A 17,678-nucleotide genomic window follows, 5' to 3' on the forward strand; every position below is an offset into this window, starting at 1 on the left:
TTGCATTATGCATTAACAATAGCAACACTACACAGTGACAAGCATCACAATATTCAATAGTACATAGACAACAGAACAATAATACAAATTTAAAACAAGTATACTGTTCAAAATTGGTTGGCACTCCAGTTTTAACTCAAGAATTGCTTTATGAACATAACATTCCTGCTTTTGTACTCCATCTGCCATTCATGAAATACATCTCACAAGCATTACCAATTATTCTCTTATATGTCCAGCCACAGTTGAGGATTTATGCACAAAAGACACCATCTAGGTCCCAGACCCTTCTACAACTTTAGAATTGTGCCATTCAATCCATATTGTCTCTCTTCATTCATCCTATTTTATTGAAAGGTGAAGAAAATGTCTTTACATATTAAAATAGCATAATAGGACACAGACCTAATAACTATTTTAAGAAAGCTGTACATATTTCAGTACATAATTCAAACAGATATTCCATTCTAATACTGAGGAAATACTAGATTGTCAGAGGTAAAGCTTCGGGATGAAACCTTTTACTGGCTCGATGTGCTTACCTGAATAAGAAAGTTTCCACAGCATGATCAGAACACTAGAAAATCCTTCAAATAGCCAGAATTATATTTACCCATACAATCAATATCCTATGTCAGATCACCTTCCCCTTTTTTTTATAATTAGCGACAAGTTGTTACTTTTAACAGCTCAAGGAGTCGATTCTCTGGTTATGTGGCAGTTTTTGGCAATGAGATTCAGAAAATACCAGTTCTTCAATACAACGTGTTACTAACAGGAAATTAAAATATTCGACAACTGAGGGGAGCAAAACAGGCTTGATTTTTCATTCTATTCCAACATCATGATGAAATAGAAGGCAGATTAAAAGAAAATGTTTAACTTGGCTTAGTATTCGATCGAGTATATTATTGTTCTTGCATTCATGAAAAAAGGAACTTGCTACCCACAATTCTACGCAAAGATGTTAACTTTTAAACGTTACAAATAAGTACATTCCACATTACTGAATACCGTCCTGCATGTAAATAAACGTCGAGACGAAGCACGGTGATCGGTTGACAACCCATATTACTAACACAGCATTGCCAAGGTAATAGAAAGTAAATGCAAAAAGCAGCTTAATATTGTCTTAAATTTTAAATCTAATCATATTTAAACAATATAATTTGCACATTTTATATACCGTTATTAACAGCGCACAAAAAAAAACTCCTTGAAGGGCCGTGCACTGTGAAGAACCACGGTATTTGAAGTTGGGTCAATGAAGAGGGCAGAAGGTCTTGATTATCAAGAGGCTTAGAGTAAGAACAAGGCGACCCACGGCGAGGGGCAAGAGGAAGATGGCGAGAGGGGCTGGGGGGTGTCTCCCGTGTGCAGCGCTGCCAACTCCCGGGCATTTCTATCCAACACAGTCCCCAGTAGGGAAAGGACTTGGCTTTAGCCCCTCCGAAGTGAGCACTCGCCCTGCCGCCTGGCGGAAAGTTGTCTTCCCGCTCTCCTACCTTCTGTGATCTCCGTCTCCATGGCCCGATCATGTGAGCCGGACAGCCGCCGACTGATTCCCGCAGTAATAAACACGATGCAGCATTAATCAGTAATGTCATTAAACTCCGCTCCCGTTATTTTAGTTAAACTGCCGTCCTCTCCATATTTTCTCTCTGTTCACCACTCCATTCCGATTGCTTGTCCGAGCTTTGCACCCACTCGCTCCAGTCTGGCCCCTCTCCCCGCGCATGCGCCTCAGTCAGGCACTCCGAGCCCGATCGGGACGGCGGGACGGCGAGACGGTCAGCCTTTCGCCTCGCGGGCCGACCGAAAGCGGCGCCGAGACTCCGTTTTCCCGGTTCACTGTGCCTTAAAATCTCCACAATCTTCCAGAATGCCTTCATCCGACCAAATGCCGATTTCAAATTCAAGTCCTGCTCCTGAAAAATTGACTAATTTTCCGCTGCAGTGCCGAAGCATATTGCTGTCTTGTCCATACTGCACCAACCGCCGCCGCTGGGCATTAAATGTGCAGTCCTTCATGCATGTTGTTGTAGTTTAAATTGCAGCGACTTGAAAGTTTTACTATCAGCGGCAGATGTAATGTGTGGCGGCAGGGAGTTCTAAACTGGAATGGTCCTAGGATACAGTGAGTAGTGGTAGCAGTCCTTGTTGGTGTGGATGGTCTTGTAGTTCAGGGATTGGTTTTGTCGGGTTGCTGGTCTGTTATTCTAATTACACAAAAGGTGACTAATGCTGGATGGAGTTAATGAGTTTCCTTGTAAATTGTAGTAAGCCTGGCTATTGTGCGGCGTCTTTGGAGGGTATCCCATTTGAGGTCGAGAAGCATACTTGTAACACTATGGGTCTTTCTATAATCACGGGTTACAAACCTGGCAGCTCTTCTCTGGATTTTCTCAAGGTTATTGATGTGAATGGTTTGGTAGGGATCCTAAATGGCACTACAGTGTAAGTCTTGGATGGACGAACGTTTTATAAGCAATTTCTTTTGTGGTTTTTGAGCAATTCCAAAAGTTACACCTTAAAAGGCCAAGGATTTTGTTGGAACTTGAAATGGTTTGGTTGATGTGTTTTGCCCAGCTAAGGTTATCTGACAGTTCAATGCCCAAGTAGGGGTGACGTTTTACTTCCTGGAGTGCAGCGTTTCCCATGAAGTAATGATGATGATAAAAAAAATTCTTGTGGGTCATTCTCATAATGTAGCACTTTGAGATGTTAAATTTCATCTGCCAGGAGGACTCACACTTGCACAGTGAATTAATGTCTTGTTGAAGGGTATTGCAGTCATTTGGAGAAGTTATGGGTCTGTGCAGAGTCAGGTCATCTGCGAACAGTTTAACTTCACATGTAACACAAGTTGGAAGGTCATTTATATAGGTTTAAAAAAAGTAGTGGGCCCAAGATAGTGCCCTGTGGTACTCCTGAAAATACTGGACAGCTGGATGAGGATTGCCCGTTGATTAATACCTTCTGGTGCTGTTTAATTAGAAAGCTTTTGATCCAATCCTTGGTAGAGCCTCAGATGCCAAGATGGTCAAGTTTAGCTAACAGGCATTGATGTGGTACAGTATCAAAAGCTTTACTAAAATCCATTATGCAAAGGTCAACTTGACTCTTTGCATCCAGAATCTGGGCTGAACGGAGACTAGTCTCAGAGTAGAATGAAGGCACGAGAGCCTTCAGATGCTGAAACCCGGAGCAAAAAGGATATCCTGGACAAGGTGAAGGGTCTCCACTCAGATTGTCAACTGTCAATTAAACTGCATGACCCACTAAGTTCCTCCAGCAGTTTTTCCGCTCACTAATTGCGGAATGCACAGGACAGAATGTAGACATTTGATTCTGTGTCAGTGGCAGATCCTTTATTATTCTAGTTGGTTATGCACTTAACATTTCTCCCCATTTTATTCTTGCAAATTAGTGCTATTGGAGTATGCCCGGATTACTTTTGAATGTCCTTATGGAATTTCATTCTATCATATCTCCAGTTTGTATATTTACCAGGGTTTGAAGAGCACAGCCTGAAAAGGATAATCTAAAAGACCTATGCTTTAAAACCTTGATACTACAGATTGATTTTGAACTTACTCTTTTCAAATCAGGCCATATCCTCTGAAAAAGTTAAATAGCATTATTATCTTGACCCTTTACATTGTCTGCTGACAATGTAAATAAGAATTCATTTTAGACATAAATTCAAAGAACAACTTGCCATACTACAATAAAATAATATGCTGGAGATATCCAACAAGTCAAGTAAGATCTGTGAAGTCTTTGGTTATCCAAAATGTTGAATTCCATAACTCAGTGTTAAATTCAACAATTTAAAATAACCAGCTTTTCCCATTTGTATTAGCACTGGCCAGTTCCTCCAGGTTCCTCTTCACTAGCATGTTCCTCCACCAATAAATTAACTTAGTTTTTTTCCCCCACAGATGTTGCCTGATAAATCAAGTACCAATTTTTATTTTAGATTTCCCAGATGTTTTCTCTTTCTGCTGCCTTCATTCTATTACCACCACCTGCAGAGACAGCAGCCTCAATTAGCAAGCATTGACCATCCCCTCTTAGTCGTCGTCATCATCATTTATGTCATGCACTCTCTCCATCTCCAACCCATCACAAATATTCTCTCTTGTCCCTGTACCCTATCCATTCCCTGTCATTTAAAACATGTCTGTTTACTCTTCTGATGAGAGGTAATTCATCCAAAGCATTGTTTCTCTCTCCATAGATAATTATTAATCTGTTGAGTATTTCCACCATTTTTTGTTTTAATTTCAGATTTCTAGCATCTGCAGTTGTTAATGCATTCTACAGCTATATTTAAAAGGTTGTGTTAAATACTAAAGCAGCATACTTAAGGAGCAGTTAGATGTGCATAAGATGGGGAAGAGAACAGGAGGATACTGTTGAAAGATGGAGGGAAGAAAATCCTTGTAACATGTAGATATTCTTAGATTGATATTACATCCCATCACATTTTGCTGTAATTCCTATCTAACAGCAGCAACAATAGGATAATAGATGTTTTGTTGGTTGTAAAGTAATGATCAAATGCTGGAGAAACTCAGCAAATGAAGCAGCATTTATGGAGGGAAATGGACAGTCAGCATTTTGGGCAGAGGCCCTTTATCAGAACCTGAAAGAAAGAAGGTAGAAGCCAGAATAAGAAGATGGGGGGGGGGGGGGGGAAGGCTAAGAAGGTGATAGGTGAATCCAGGTAAGAGGGGAACGATAGGTAGGCAGTGGAAGGCTGTAGGGGATGTTGGAATCATGAGAACCTGGGTGATAGGTGGAAGTGGCAGAGAGCTGAAGAAGATAGAGAGGAGAGGGCAGTGGACCATGGGAGAGAGGGAAGAGATGGAACAGGAACAATATCTCATATTCTGTTTTGGTAATTAATCAGATGACATCAACAAGATTTCTCTAACTTCTGGTAACCATTCCCCTCTGTCTCCAACCTCATGCCCTCCCCCACAACCATCCCTGTTTTTCCTTATCTCTCTGGCCCCACTAATCCTTCTCTTTCCCCTCACCCACCCTCATGACCAGCCCTCCACCCAGACCTCCTCCCTCTGGTTCCTCACTTCTCTTGTATTCTAGATCTCTTGAAATGAATGCTAATATGGCATTTGTCTTCCTCACCACCAACTCAACCTGCACAAGGAATCCCAATTCTCTTTGTATCTCAGATTTTTGGATTTTCTCCCCACTTAGAAAATAGTTTGCACATTTATTTCTTCTACCAAAGTGCATGACCGTGCATCTTCCAACATTATATTTCATTTGCCATTTTCTTGCCCATTCTCCTGATCCATCCAAGTCCTTCTGCAGCCTACCTGTTTCCTCACACTACCTGCCCCTCCACCAATCTTTGTATCATCTGCAAACTTGGCAACAAAGCTATCTATTCCATCATCTAAATCATTGATAAACAGCATAAAAAAAGCAGTCCCAAATTTGACCCCTGTGGAACATCACTGGCAGCTAACAGAAAAGGATCCTTTTATTCCCAATCATTGCCTCCTACCAATTAGACAATGCTCTAAACATGCCAGTAACTTTCCCGTAATACCATGGGCCCCAAACTTGGTAAACAGCCTCATGTGAGGCACCTTATCAAAGGCCTTCTGAAAGTCCAAAAATACAATGTCTACTACATCTCCTTTATCCATTCTACTTGTGATCTCCTCAAAGAATTCAAACAGGTTTGTCAGACAGGATTTTCCCTTAAGGAAACCATGCTGACTTTGTCCTACCTTGTCCTGTGTCACCAAGTACTCCATAACCATATCCTTTACAATAGACTCAACATCTTCCTAACCACTGAGGTCAGGCTAACTGGTCTATAATTTTCTTTCTGCTGCCTTCCTCCTTTCTTAAAGAGTGGAGTGACATTTGCAATTTTCCAGTCCTCTGGCATCATGCCAGAGTCCAATGATTTTTGAAAGATCATTACTAATGCCTCCACAATCTCTACCGCTACCTCTTTCAGAGCCAGAGGTACAGTTCATCTCGTCCGGGTGACTTATGTACACTTAGGTCTTTCAACTTTTTAAGTATCTTCTCCCTTTCAATAATAATTCCACTCACTTCTCTTCCCTCACACCCTTCAACATCTGGCACACTGCTAATGTCTTCCACAGTGAAGACTGATGCAAAATACTCATTTAGTTCATCTGCCATCTTCTTGTTACCCATTTTTATTTCTCCACCCTCATTTTCTAGCAGTCGTAGATGCATTCTCATCTCTCACTTATTTTTTACAAACTTGGAAAAGCTTTTACTATCCACTTTGATATAGTTTGCTAGCTTGCTTTCATATTTCATAGTTTCCCTCCTAACGATTCTTTTAGTTACTCTCTGTAGGTTTTTAAAAGTTTCCCAATCTTCTATCTTCCTGCTGTTTTTTACTTTATTGTTTGCCTTCTCTTTTGTTTTTTACATTAGCCTTGACTTCTCTTTTTAGCCACAGTTGTACTATTTTGCCATTTGTGTATTTCTTCATATTTGAAATACATCTATCCTGCATCTTCCTCATTTTTCCCCAGAAACTCACGCCATTGCTGATCTGCTGTCATCCCTGACAGCATCTCTTTCCAATTTACTTTGGCCAACTCCTCTCTCATCCCACTGTAATTTCCTTTACTCCACTGAAATACTTCTATGTCAGACTCTGTATCAAATTTCAAGTTGAACTCAGTCATATTGTGATCACTGCCTCCAAAGGGTTCTTTTACCTTAAGCTCCCTAATCACCTCCAGTTCATTATATAATACCCAATCCAGTATAGCTGATCCCCTAGTAGGCTCAAAGACAAACTGCTCTAAAAAGCCATCTCATAGGCATCCAACAAACTTATTCTCTTGAGATCCATTAACAACCTGATTTTCCCAATTGACCTACATGTTGAAGTCTCCCATGACTATCATAACATTGCCCTTTTGACACACTCTTTCTATTTGCCATTGTAATCTGTGGTCCACATCCCGCCTCTTTTGCCCAAGAAAAGCAGGGTGAGCTTACTTAATGAATATTGTCCTGTAGCACTCACATCTATGGTGAAAAAAGTACTTTGAGTGGTTGGTTATGGCTAGAATCAACTCCTGTCTCAGCAAGGACCAGGATCCACTACAATTTTCCTATCACCACAATAAGTCTACAGTGTACATGATCTCGCTCTTCATGCAGCCTTGGAACACCTGGACAATAGTAGTACTTACGTCAGACTGCTGATTATTGACTACAGCTAAGTGTTCAACACAATTATTCCACAGTTCAGATCAAAAGGCTCCAGAACCTGGGCTTCTATACCTCCCTCTGAAACTGGATCATTGACTTTCTAACCAGAAGACCACAACCTATGCAGTTTGGAAATAACATCTCTACCTTGCTGACGATCAACACTAGCACACCTGTGTGTGATGTGTGTTTAGCCCACTGCTCTGCTCTCTCTACACCCATGACCATGTGCCTAGGCACAGCTCAAATATCATCTATAAATTTGTTGACCATTGCTGGCAGAATTTCAATGGTGATGAAAGGGCGTACAGGAGCAAGGTATATCAGCCAGTTGACTGGTGTCACAGCAGCAACCTTGCACTCAACATCAGTAAGACCAAAAAACTGATTATGGACATCAGGAAGAGTAAGGCGAGGGAAAACGCACCAGCCCTCAGCAAGGGATCAGAAATGGAAAGAGTGAGCAATTTCAAGTATATGGGTGTCAATATCTCTGAGGATCTATCCTGTGCCCAACTTATCAACACAGCTACAAGGAAGGCACAACAGTGGCTATATTTCATTTGGAGTTTGAGGAGATTAGGTCTGTCAATAAAGACACTCACAAATTTCTACAGATGTACCATGGAGAGCATTCTAACTGGCTGGAATACCATTTGGTACTTTGGCTGGGGCACAGGAGCGAAAGAAGCTGCAGAAAGTTGTGAACTTCATCAGCTCCATCATGGGTCCTAGCCCCTGTAGTGTCCAGGACATCTTTAAGGAGCGATGCCTCAAAGGAAGCAGCATCCATCACTAAGACCCTCCATCACACAAGACATGCCCTCTTCTCCATCAGGGAGGAGGCACACACTCGAGGATTCAGGAATAACTTCTCCTCTGGCATCAATTTCTGAATGGACATTGAACACATGAACACCATCTCACTACATTTTTTATTCCTATTTTTACACTACTTATTTAATTTAACTAATATGTATTTACTGTAATTCATGTTTTTCTCTATTATTATGTATTTTTATTGTGCTGCTGCCACAAAGACAGATGCTGGTGATAGTAAACCTGATTCTGGCTGATTTATATAACCATATAACAATTACAGCACGGAAACAGGCCATCTCGGCCTTTCTAGTCCGTGCCGAACGCTTACTCTCACCTAGTCCCACTGGCCCGCACTCAGCCCATAACCCTCCATTCCTTTCCTGTCCATATACCTATACAATTTTACTTTAAATGACAATACCGAACCTGCTTCTACCACTTCTACTGGAAGCTCATTCCACACAGCTACCACTCTCTGAGTAAAGAAGTTCCCCCTTGTGTTACTCCTAAACTTTTGCTCCTTAACTCTCAACTCATGTCCTCTTGTTTGTATCTCCCCTACTTGCAATGGAAAAAGCCTATCCACGTCAACTCTATCTATCCCCCTCATAATTTTAAATACCTCTATCAAGTCCCCCCTCAACCTCCTACGCTCCAAAGAATAAAGACCCAACGTGTTCAACCTTTTCCTGTAACTTAGGTGCTGAAACCCAGGTAACATTCTAGTAAATCTTCTCTGTACTCTATTTTGTTGACATCTTTCCTATAATTTGGTGACCAGAACTGTACACAATACTCCAAATTCGGCCTTACTAATGCCTTGTACAATTTTAACATTACATCCCAACTCCTATACTCAATGCTCTGATTTATAAAGGCCAGCATACCAAAAGCCTTCTTCACCACCCTATCCACATGAGATTCCACCTTCAGGGGGCTATGCACCATTATTCCTAGATCACTCTGTTCTACTGCATTCTTCATAGAAACATAGAAAATACGTGCAGGAGTAGGCCATTTGGCCCTTCGAGCCTGCACCGCCATTCAGTATGATCATGGCTGATCATCCAACTTAGAACCCTGTACCTGCTTTCTCTCCATACCCCCTGATCCCTTTAGCCACAAGGGCTATATCTAACTTTCTCTTAAATATAGCCAATGAACCAGCCTCAACTGTTTCCTGTGGCAGAGAATTCCACAGATTCACCACTCTCTGTGTGAAGAAGTTTTTCCTCATCTCGGTCCTAAAAGGCTTCCCCTTTATCCTTAAATTGTGACCCCTCATTCCGGACTTCCCCAACATTGGAAACAATCTTCCTGCATCTCGCCTGTCCAATCCCTTTAGAATTTTATACGTTTCAATAAGATCTCCCCTCAATATTCTAAATTCCAGTGAGTATAAGCCTAGTTGATCCAGTCTTTCTTCATATGAAAGTCCTGCCATCCCAGGAATCAATCTGGTGAACCTTCTCTGTACTCCCTCTATGGCAAGAATGTCTTTCCTCAGATTAGGGGACCAAAACTGCACACAATATTCAATGCCCTACCATTTACCATGTATGTCCTATTTGGATTATTCCTACCAAAATGTAGCACCTCACACTTATCAGCATTAAACTCCATCTGCCATCGTTCAGTCCACTCTTCTAACTGGCCTAAATCTCTCTGCAAGCTTTGAAAACCTACTTCATTATCCACAACGTCACTTACCTTAGTATCATCTGCATACTTACTAATCCAATTTGCCACCCCATCATCCAGATCATTAATGTATATACAAACAACGTTGGACCCAGTACAGATCCCTGAGGCACACCACTAGTCACTGGCCTCCAACCTGACAAACAGTTATCCACCTCTACCCCCTAGCATCTCCCATCCAGCCATTGTTGAATCCATTTTACTACTTCAATATTAATACCTAACAATTGAACCTTCCTAACTAACCTTCCATGCGGAAGGTTTATTACCCCTCCTAAACCATTCTCCTGCCTTTTCCCTCATAACCTTTGACACCCTTATTAATCAAGAACCTATTAACATCCATTTTAAATACACTCAATGACTTTGCCTCCACAGTTGTCTGTGGCAACGAATCCCATAAGTTCACCACCTTTTGGCTAAAGAAGTTCCTTCTCATCTCTGCATCTATAGGGAGAAGCGCTGTCGACGTTTTGGGCCGAGACCCTTCGTCAGGACTAACTGAAAGGAAAGATAGTAAGAGATTTGAAAGTAGGAGGGGGAAGGGAAATGCGAAGTGATAGGAGAAGACCGGAGGGGGTGGGGTGAAGCTGAGAGCCAGACAGGTGATTGGCAAAAGGGATACGGAGCTAGAGAAGGGAAAGGATCATGGGACGGGAGGCTTACAGAGAAAGAAAGGGGGAGGGGAGCACCAGAGGGAGGGGCTTCCCTTCTTCTCCATCTCCCTCTGGTGCTCCCCTCCCCCTTTCTTTCTCCCTGGGCCTCCCGTCCCATGATCCTTTCCCTTCTCCAGCTCGGTATCCCTTTTGCCAATCACCTTTCTGGCTCTCAGCTTCACCCCACCCCCTCCGGTCTTCTCCTATCACTTCGCATTTCCCTTCCCCCTCCTACTTTCAAATCTCTTACTATCTTTTCTTTCAGTTAGTCCTGACGAAGGGTCTCGGCCCGAAACATCAACAGTGCTTCTGCTTATAGATGCTGCCTGGCCTGCTGCGTTCCACCAGCATTTTGTGTGTGTTGCTTGAATTTCCAGCATCTGCAGATTTCCTCGTGTTTGTCCTTCTCATCTCTGTTCTTGATGCACTATCAATAACTCCAAAAGACTGGAAGTAGAGTAAATACTGAAAGGCTTTCATTAGCAGTAAAACGGAGCAGGTCCATGCCGGATGACTGCCCTGGACTGTGGGAGGAGCAGTGACACAGTCGCCTTTATCCAGGGGTCTGTGGGAGGAGCCACTGGAGCAGTCAGCAGACGGGCGTGTCCAGACCGATATACATGGTTTATCTCAGTTCTAAAGGGACATCTTTCTATTCTGAGGCTATGCTCTCTGGTCCTAGACTCCCCTACTATAATTGAAACCTATTATAATAAACATCCTTTCCACATCCATTCTATCTAGGCCTCTCAATATGCAATAGGTTTCAATGAGATCCCCTTCATTCTTCTCAAATCCAGTGATTACAGGCCCAGAGCCATTAAATGATCCTTTTAATTCCCGGGATAATTCTTGCAAACCTCATCTGGACCCTCTCCAATGCCAATACCTCCTTTCTTAGATAAGGGGTCCAAAACTGCTCACAATACTCCCAGTGCAGCCTCAGCATTACATCCTTGTTTTTATATTCAAGTCCTCTTGAAATGAATGTTTACCCTGACTCATCCTGCAAGGTAACCTTTAGGAAATCCTACAACTCCCTTTGCACCTCTGATTTCTGAATTTTCTGCCCATTTCTTGGCAGGTGGATTAATCCAAGAAATTGATTAATTCACAGAGAGTGATGCTCACCAGTTGTTCAGAATTCTGGCAGCATTTTAATGGTTTCTGGTCACACTTTGATGCCAGTAGTCCCTTTGTGGTTGTTAGGATAGGGCAATTGTTCACAGTCTAGTGGATTACCAGAATTTCTTCTCCACATGTATATTGTGGACAGTCCACCATCATCCAGTTGTGCCTAAGGTAGACTGTCAGTTATCATAATGAAAACCATTACCTCCAAAGGAGAGAGAAGCCAAGGAGTGCTGTCACTAGATCAGTGATAACTTTTTTTAATAACTATTTTTTATTGCAACACCAACAAGTTACATTCAATACAACCAGTTGCTAATTACATTTTGACTGTTTAACCCAGCCACCCCCAACCCTCATCACCATCCCCCCTCCACCCCTCATCCTCACCCCGTCTTCCCCCCATCCCTCTCCCCTCCACCAACCAACTGAATAGTAGTGCATACACAGACAGAGCATTCCTATTTTAACAGATCTTTTAAGTTAGATATCAAATTTGTCCACATTAAGATTGTGTTTGGTCATGCATCATTTATTCTTGCTGATGATAGTTCCAGGTAAGAAATGTCCAAAAAGCTCCAAAGCCAGTGAGTACTTGAAATATCATGGGGAGGTTTCCAACGCTGGACTACAATCTTCTTAGCTGCATTCAGGCCTGCCAGCCAGATTTTGCGGTTTTTTTCCCCATAAGGGAAAGGTGGGAGTCATCATTTAGAAGATGTACAGCGGGGTCCATTGGTAATTGTACCCCCATTAGTTATGTAAGAGTACTGATAGTCTTCCCCAACAAACCAAAAACCCCTGGACATTCCCATACAACATGTATAAAAGAGCCAACAGTTCCATGGGAGCAAAATGAGAAATATGGGTCAGGAACCAGTCCTATTTGATGTCTAATTCTCAGTGTTAAATACACTCTACGACAAAATTTTGAGTTAGTATAGCGATGATTTGGGTTTTTCGAAGCACCGGCAGCATTATCCCAAATCGCGTCCTAGTCTAAGTCTTGTCCCAATTCAGATATGTCCCTATCCCAGGCTTTCATTCCTGATGTGGGCATATAATTCTGGGAGTTTACTTCATCATAGATATATAAAACTATCTGTCTTGGAGCACTCTGTATCCAACTTAAAATGGGATGGTCCTTTAAATCTAACCCCCACAGAACCCCATAGGCTTTACAAGCTGATCTTACTCTAAAGTAGAAGAAAGTGTTTATCAATATTATATCAAGATACTAGTTCTTGAAAGCTAAGGATAGTACTTGCCCCATTAATATCTTGAAGAGTAGTAATACCTTTATCCTCCCAAGTTCTGTTAGTGAATGGTTCCCCCACCCCCTGATAGATGATGATTATTGTTCCATAATGATGTTACAAAGTGGGGGCGCAAGGGTGGTCAAGGAGGACCCAAAAGCAGGACACAAACACATTTTTCTAAGGTTAAATAAAATAGAGTTTATTACTCTTTACAAGGAGAACCGTGACATAAGGATAGAACAGGGAAATCAAGGAGGGCAAAGAGGAAATGGGAATAGGTACAATGAACAAGGGCTCAGGCCCGGGACTAGGCTGGGACTCAGGGTCTGGGGGGCCAGGACCTGGAGATCGGGGATCAGAGCACAGGACACAGACCTTGGACTTGGAACACAGCAGCCAGGACTTGATACTCAAACACAGGACATGAAACACTGAGCCAGGACTCCACCTTAAGACACCAGGCATGGAGCCGGGACTCTTTAACACCGGGTCAGGACCCTTCTAGGGTACAGGGCCGGGACCCCTCTTTAGACAGGACATGGATACGGAGACCACACAACGCCAGTCCATACGAGTAGCGGCAAAAGGCCTGCCTACTGAACTGGATACAAGACGACGAGACAATGGACGGTATTATCACTGGACCCAAGTTTGTTCCAAGCTTGATGCACCATGAATAACTCTTGGAGACGGGAGGCGAACAATATGCTTTTATTAGCAGCAAAACGGAGCACAGCATCTCGGAGACTGAGAGGGGAGCAGTGCCTCCAATCGCCTTTATACAGGGGTCTGTGGGAGGAGCCACAGGAGCAGTCAGCAGAGGGGCGTGTCCAGACAGGTATACATAGTTTACCACAAAGCTGTGGGAGCTCTTAACTCACCCCTGGCGGGTTAACCTTGCCCGGACCCACTCTGGCAAGGGAAGGCGAATTGCTGGCACTTGTTGCTGGAGGAATCTTGGCTTGCTCTGGCTACATGACTTTGGCTCGCAGTAGCTACGGTAACTTTGCTAATGCTCCCACGCTGAACAGCTGAAGCCGGGGGTTTATAAACTGCCGGTTCGGTCGAGAGTAGATTGCCTTACTCACCAAGCTTGAGGGACACAGGAAACAGGGAATTAAAGGGGAACAAAGAGTCAATGGTCCAGATTATAACACAACCTAGATAAATTTAAAGGGAACCTGATCCGGACCATGACAGGAGATGATTTGCACCCTATTGTTTTAAATTTTAGGAATTTTTCTGCTGCTCTAAACACTTGTAGCATATGGGTTAAAATTGGACCATAATACAAATTACATTTTTTGGTAGACATACCTATAAGGAGAAAGTCTTTCAACCTTATTGGTGCTCTTGTTCTATATTTTTCCATGATGAAACTTTATCCTCCTCCATCCAAAAGCTAAGCCTTTTTAATACAAATGCCCAGTGATACAGTTTAAAATTTGGACATGCCAATCCCCCTTCCAACTTTCTGAATTGTAGATATGACCACTTTATATTGGGTCGTTTACTGTTCCAAACATAGCATCATAGTAAGGAGTCCAGTTTTTGCTAATATCCTGCTGGAGGCGCGAGTGGGATCATTGAGCTGATAAAATTAATGCGGGGTAAGATGTTCATTTTAATGACCGATATATGGGCTGGGACTGATGCTGGCAGGTGTTTCCATCTATTAATATCTTCTAATTTTTTCAAAATTAAAGCGTAATTTGTTTTAGCCACAGACGATAGGGAAGTATTAACTTTAATACCCAAGTAGAGGACCTCATTTGTAACATTAACCTGAGGAGGGACAGACACTTTATCTGTATTAATCAGCATCAGTGCTGATTTTGACAGATTAACTTTGTATCCTGAAAGAAATCCAAATCGCTCCAGTGTTTTTAAAACAATGTTTGTTGAACATTTGCCATATAAACTAATGTGTCGTCTGCGTAAAAGTGATATCGTATGTGATGTTGTACCTATTGTAATAGGGGAGATCTGAGGAGAGTTTCTAATTAAATGTGCAAGCAGTTCAATAGATATAGTAAAAATTAAAGGAGACAGAGGGTCCCCTTGTTGTGTGCCCCATCCTATGTCAAACTTCCTCCCACACATACCTGGGCTGAAGGATTAGCATACGGTTTTTGAATCATATTGATAAATTTATCGCCGAACTTAAATTATTTTAGAACTCTCCAAAGATATGGCCATTCAGGGCAATCAAACGCTTTTTCAGCATCTAGAAATAGCAGGCCACAGGCAGGCAGGATTTTATGTGTTGCACTCAGTATGTGTAAGAGCCGGCGAATATTATCAGATGTGAGACGTCCCCAACTACTGTCTCGAGTCTACTGGCTAAGACTTTGGAAAATATCTTGAGGTCGGCACTTATCAAGGAGATTGGATGGTGATTGGCAAACTCCAAGGGGTCCTTACAGGGCTGTATGTCTGTGATCAGGGCTGTGTTTAGATCTCTATGGAAAGCGCCATTTCCAATGGCATAATTTAATGTTACTGTGGTAAACTATGTATACCTGTTTGGACACGCCCCTCTGCTGACTGCTCCTGTGGCTCCTCCCACAGACCCCGGTATAAAGGCGATTGGGGCACTGCTCCTCCCTTAGTCTCCGAGATGTAGTGGGCTCCCTTTTTTGCTGCTAATAAAAGCCTATTGTTCACCTCCTGCCTCCGAGAGTTATTGATGGTGCATCAGTTTCTAACCATACTGGTCCAAGAATATCCCAAAGTGCTAAGTAAAGTTCCACAGGTATGCCATCTGTGCCTGGCGTACAGCCCTTATTTGTAGCTTTGACTGCTCATCCAGTGTAATAGGAGAGTCTAGAGTTTTTGTGTCCTCTAATGACAACGTAGGGAGATCTAATCCACTAAAAAAAATCGATGAAGTCATTCTCAGAAGGAACTGAGCCACTTGTATAAGGTTCTTTAAAGTAATTCTTGAATGATAGATAGATAGATAGATAGATACTTTATTCATCCCCATGGGGAAATTCAACTTGTCTCATTTATTTCCTCTGTTGAAGATACTACTCCATGTTTAGCACATCTAATCGCTGGTATAGACCTTTTAGCTTCCTGTTGTTTGAGTGTTGGTGCCAAAAGATAGCTCAGTCTGCTGCCTTCTGCATAATATGTTTGGTTATATGGATCATATATTCTGCCCTGCTTCTTAATAAATCATTTAATGCTGCTTGTTTTTTTTAAGTTCATTTTCTTTTGTTATGGTGTATCTCTTTTTGAGATCATTCTCCAAAACCTTACATTGTTCTTCTAGGGTGGAAATCTTTTGAATCCGGCTTTTATGTAGATGGGAACTGAACCATATGGCGTTATTTCCTAAGAAACCCTTGATGGAGGCCCAAACCACTGTCACATCTGAGACAATATTTTTATTTAAATTTATAAATTCTGTCAGTTTTGTTTTCAGTTGTGTTAGAAATTCATCGTTTTTTAGAAGGGTGGAGTTAAGCCTCCACCTAGTAGCCTTATTTTTGATTTTGCCATAATTAAAAGTAGATATGACTGGGTTGTTATCAGTGATTACATTTTTGATAAGTACACAACTGTCCAAACCATTGTGTTATCTCTCCTCTAGTTTATTACTCTGCTAGGCTACAAGTTTCAGACAGTAGCTTTTAAGCCACTTCCCATTTAGCTGGAGTAGCTTGAGCATTAGGTGAATAGTCAGGGCACCATAGTAGCTTAGCGGTTAGCACAACACTATTACAGCGTGGGGTGTCAGAGTTTGGAGTTCATTACCAGTGTCCTCTTTAAGAAAGTTTGTACATTCTTTCCATAAGTGTGTGGAGTTCCTCTGGGCGCTCCCGTTTCCTCCCACATTCCAAAGAGCAGTTAGTAGGTCAACTGGTTGTTGTAAATTGTCCTATGATTAGGTTAGGGTTAGATAGGTGGGTTACTGAGCAGAGTGTCTCATAGGTCCAGAAGGACCTGATTCTCTCAGTATCTCTAAGTATAAATGAATGAATGAATGAATAAATAAATAAGCAAGGTAGGATCAAATTTGATGCAAATTTGTTGCTTTTCTAATTAATCTAAAGGAGCTAAAGAATGCGCCAGAGGGTGACCTCTTTGAGTTATCTGTGAAACAGCTTAAATTCATCTCTTTAATATCTCTTCTTTCCTTTTCAAGGTGGCTGGGATCCTGTCAGCATCCATGATTTACAGCTGCATTCAAACTGCTGTGCTTCACTGTGTGTGTGTGTGTGTGTGTGTGTGTGTGTGTGTGTGTGTGTGTGTGTGTGTGTGTGTGTGTGTGTGTGTGTGTGTGTGTGTGTGTGTGTGTGTGTGTGTGTGTGTGAGAGAGAGACTGATTGAGACTGTGGGATGAACAATGGTTTTTAATAGACTCTAGATCTTGTTATCTTTGTGGGCTTTTCTACTGCTTGCATGGTAGGTGGTGGAGGGGTGGGGGCTGATGCTTTCTGCCTCGTGTGCGGGAGGGGGAGGGGGCTTTGGGGTTCTACGTTTTTCTGTTTTGTGGATGTCTGTGAAGAGTAAGAGTTTCAGGTTGTATACTGTATACATTCCCTGATATTAAATAAATCCATAGAATCACATTACCATGCTATTTGTGGGAATAAATTGGGGGAGTGGGAGTGCTGATGCTTTGTTGCTGCTCGTGTGCGGGAGGGGGAGGGGGCTTTGGGGTTCCATGTTTTTCTGTTTCGTGGACGTCTGTGAAGAGTAAGAATTTCAGGTTGTATACTGTATACATTCCCCGATATTAAATGAATCCATAGAATCACATTACCAAGCTATCTGTGGTCAGGTGATGTTTCCAAATATTGATCGCCAAGGAAAGCACCCCTGACACTGATGTCTGTGCATC

At 42.2% G+C, this 17,678-nt stretch overlaps 1 protein-coding gene across 2 annotated transcripts in view; it reads right to left on the reverse strand.

The window, feature by feature from the left end:
• Positions 1–1,721, reverse strand: part of snx8a (sorting nexin 8a) — a 58,646-nt gene extending 56,925 nt beyond the window's left edge. For both annotated transcript variants that reach the window (XM_073061012.1, XM_073061011.1), the window contains exon 1: positions 1,506–1,721. In XM_073061012.1, coding sequence (XP_072917113.1) covers positions 1,506–1,527 — 22 coding nt within the window. In that variant the 5' untranslated portion in view covers positions 1,528–1,721. The remainder of the gene's footprint in view (positions 1–1,505) is intronic.
• Positions 1,722–17,678: the final 15,957 nt, after the last annotated feature.

Source organism: Hemitrygon akajei, chromosome 11 (genome assembly GCF_048418815.1).
Source record: "Hemitrygon akajei chromosome 11, sHemAka1.3, whole genome shotgun sequence".
NCBI lineage: Eukaryota > Metazoa > Chordata > Chondrichthyes > Myliobatiformes > Dasyatidae > Hemitrygon > Hemitrygon akajei.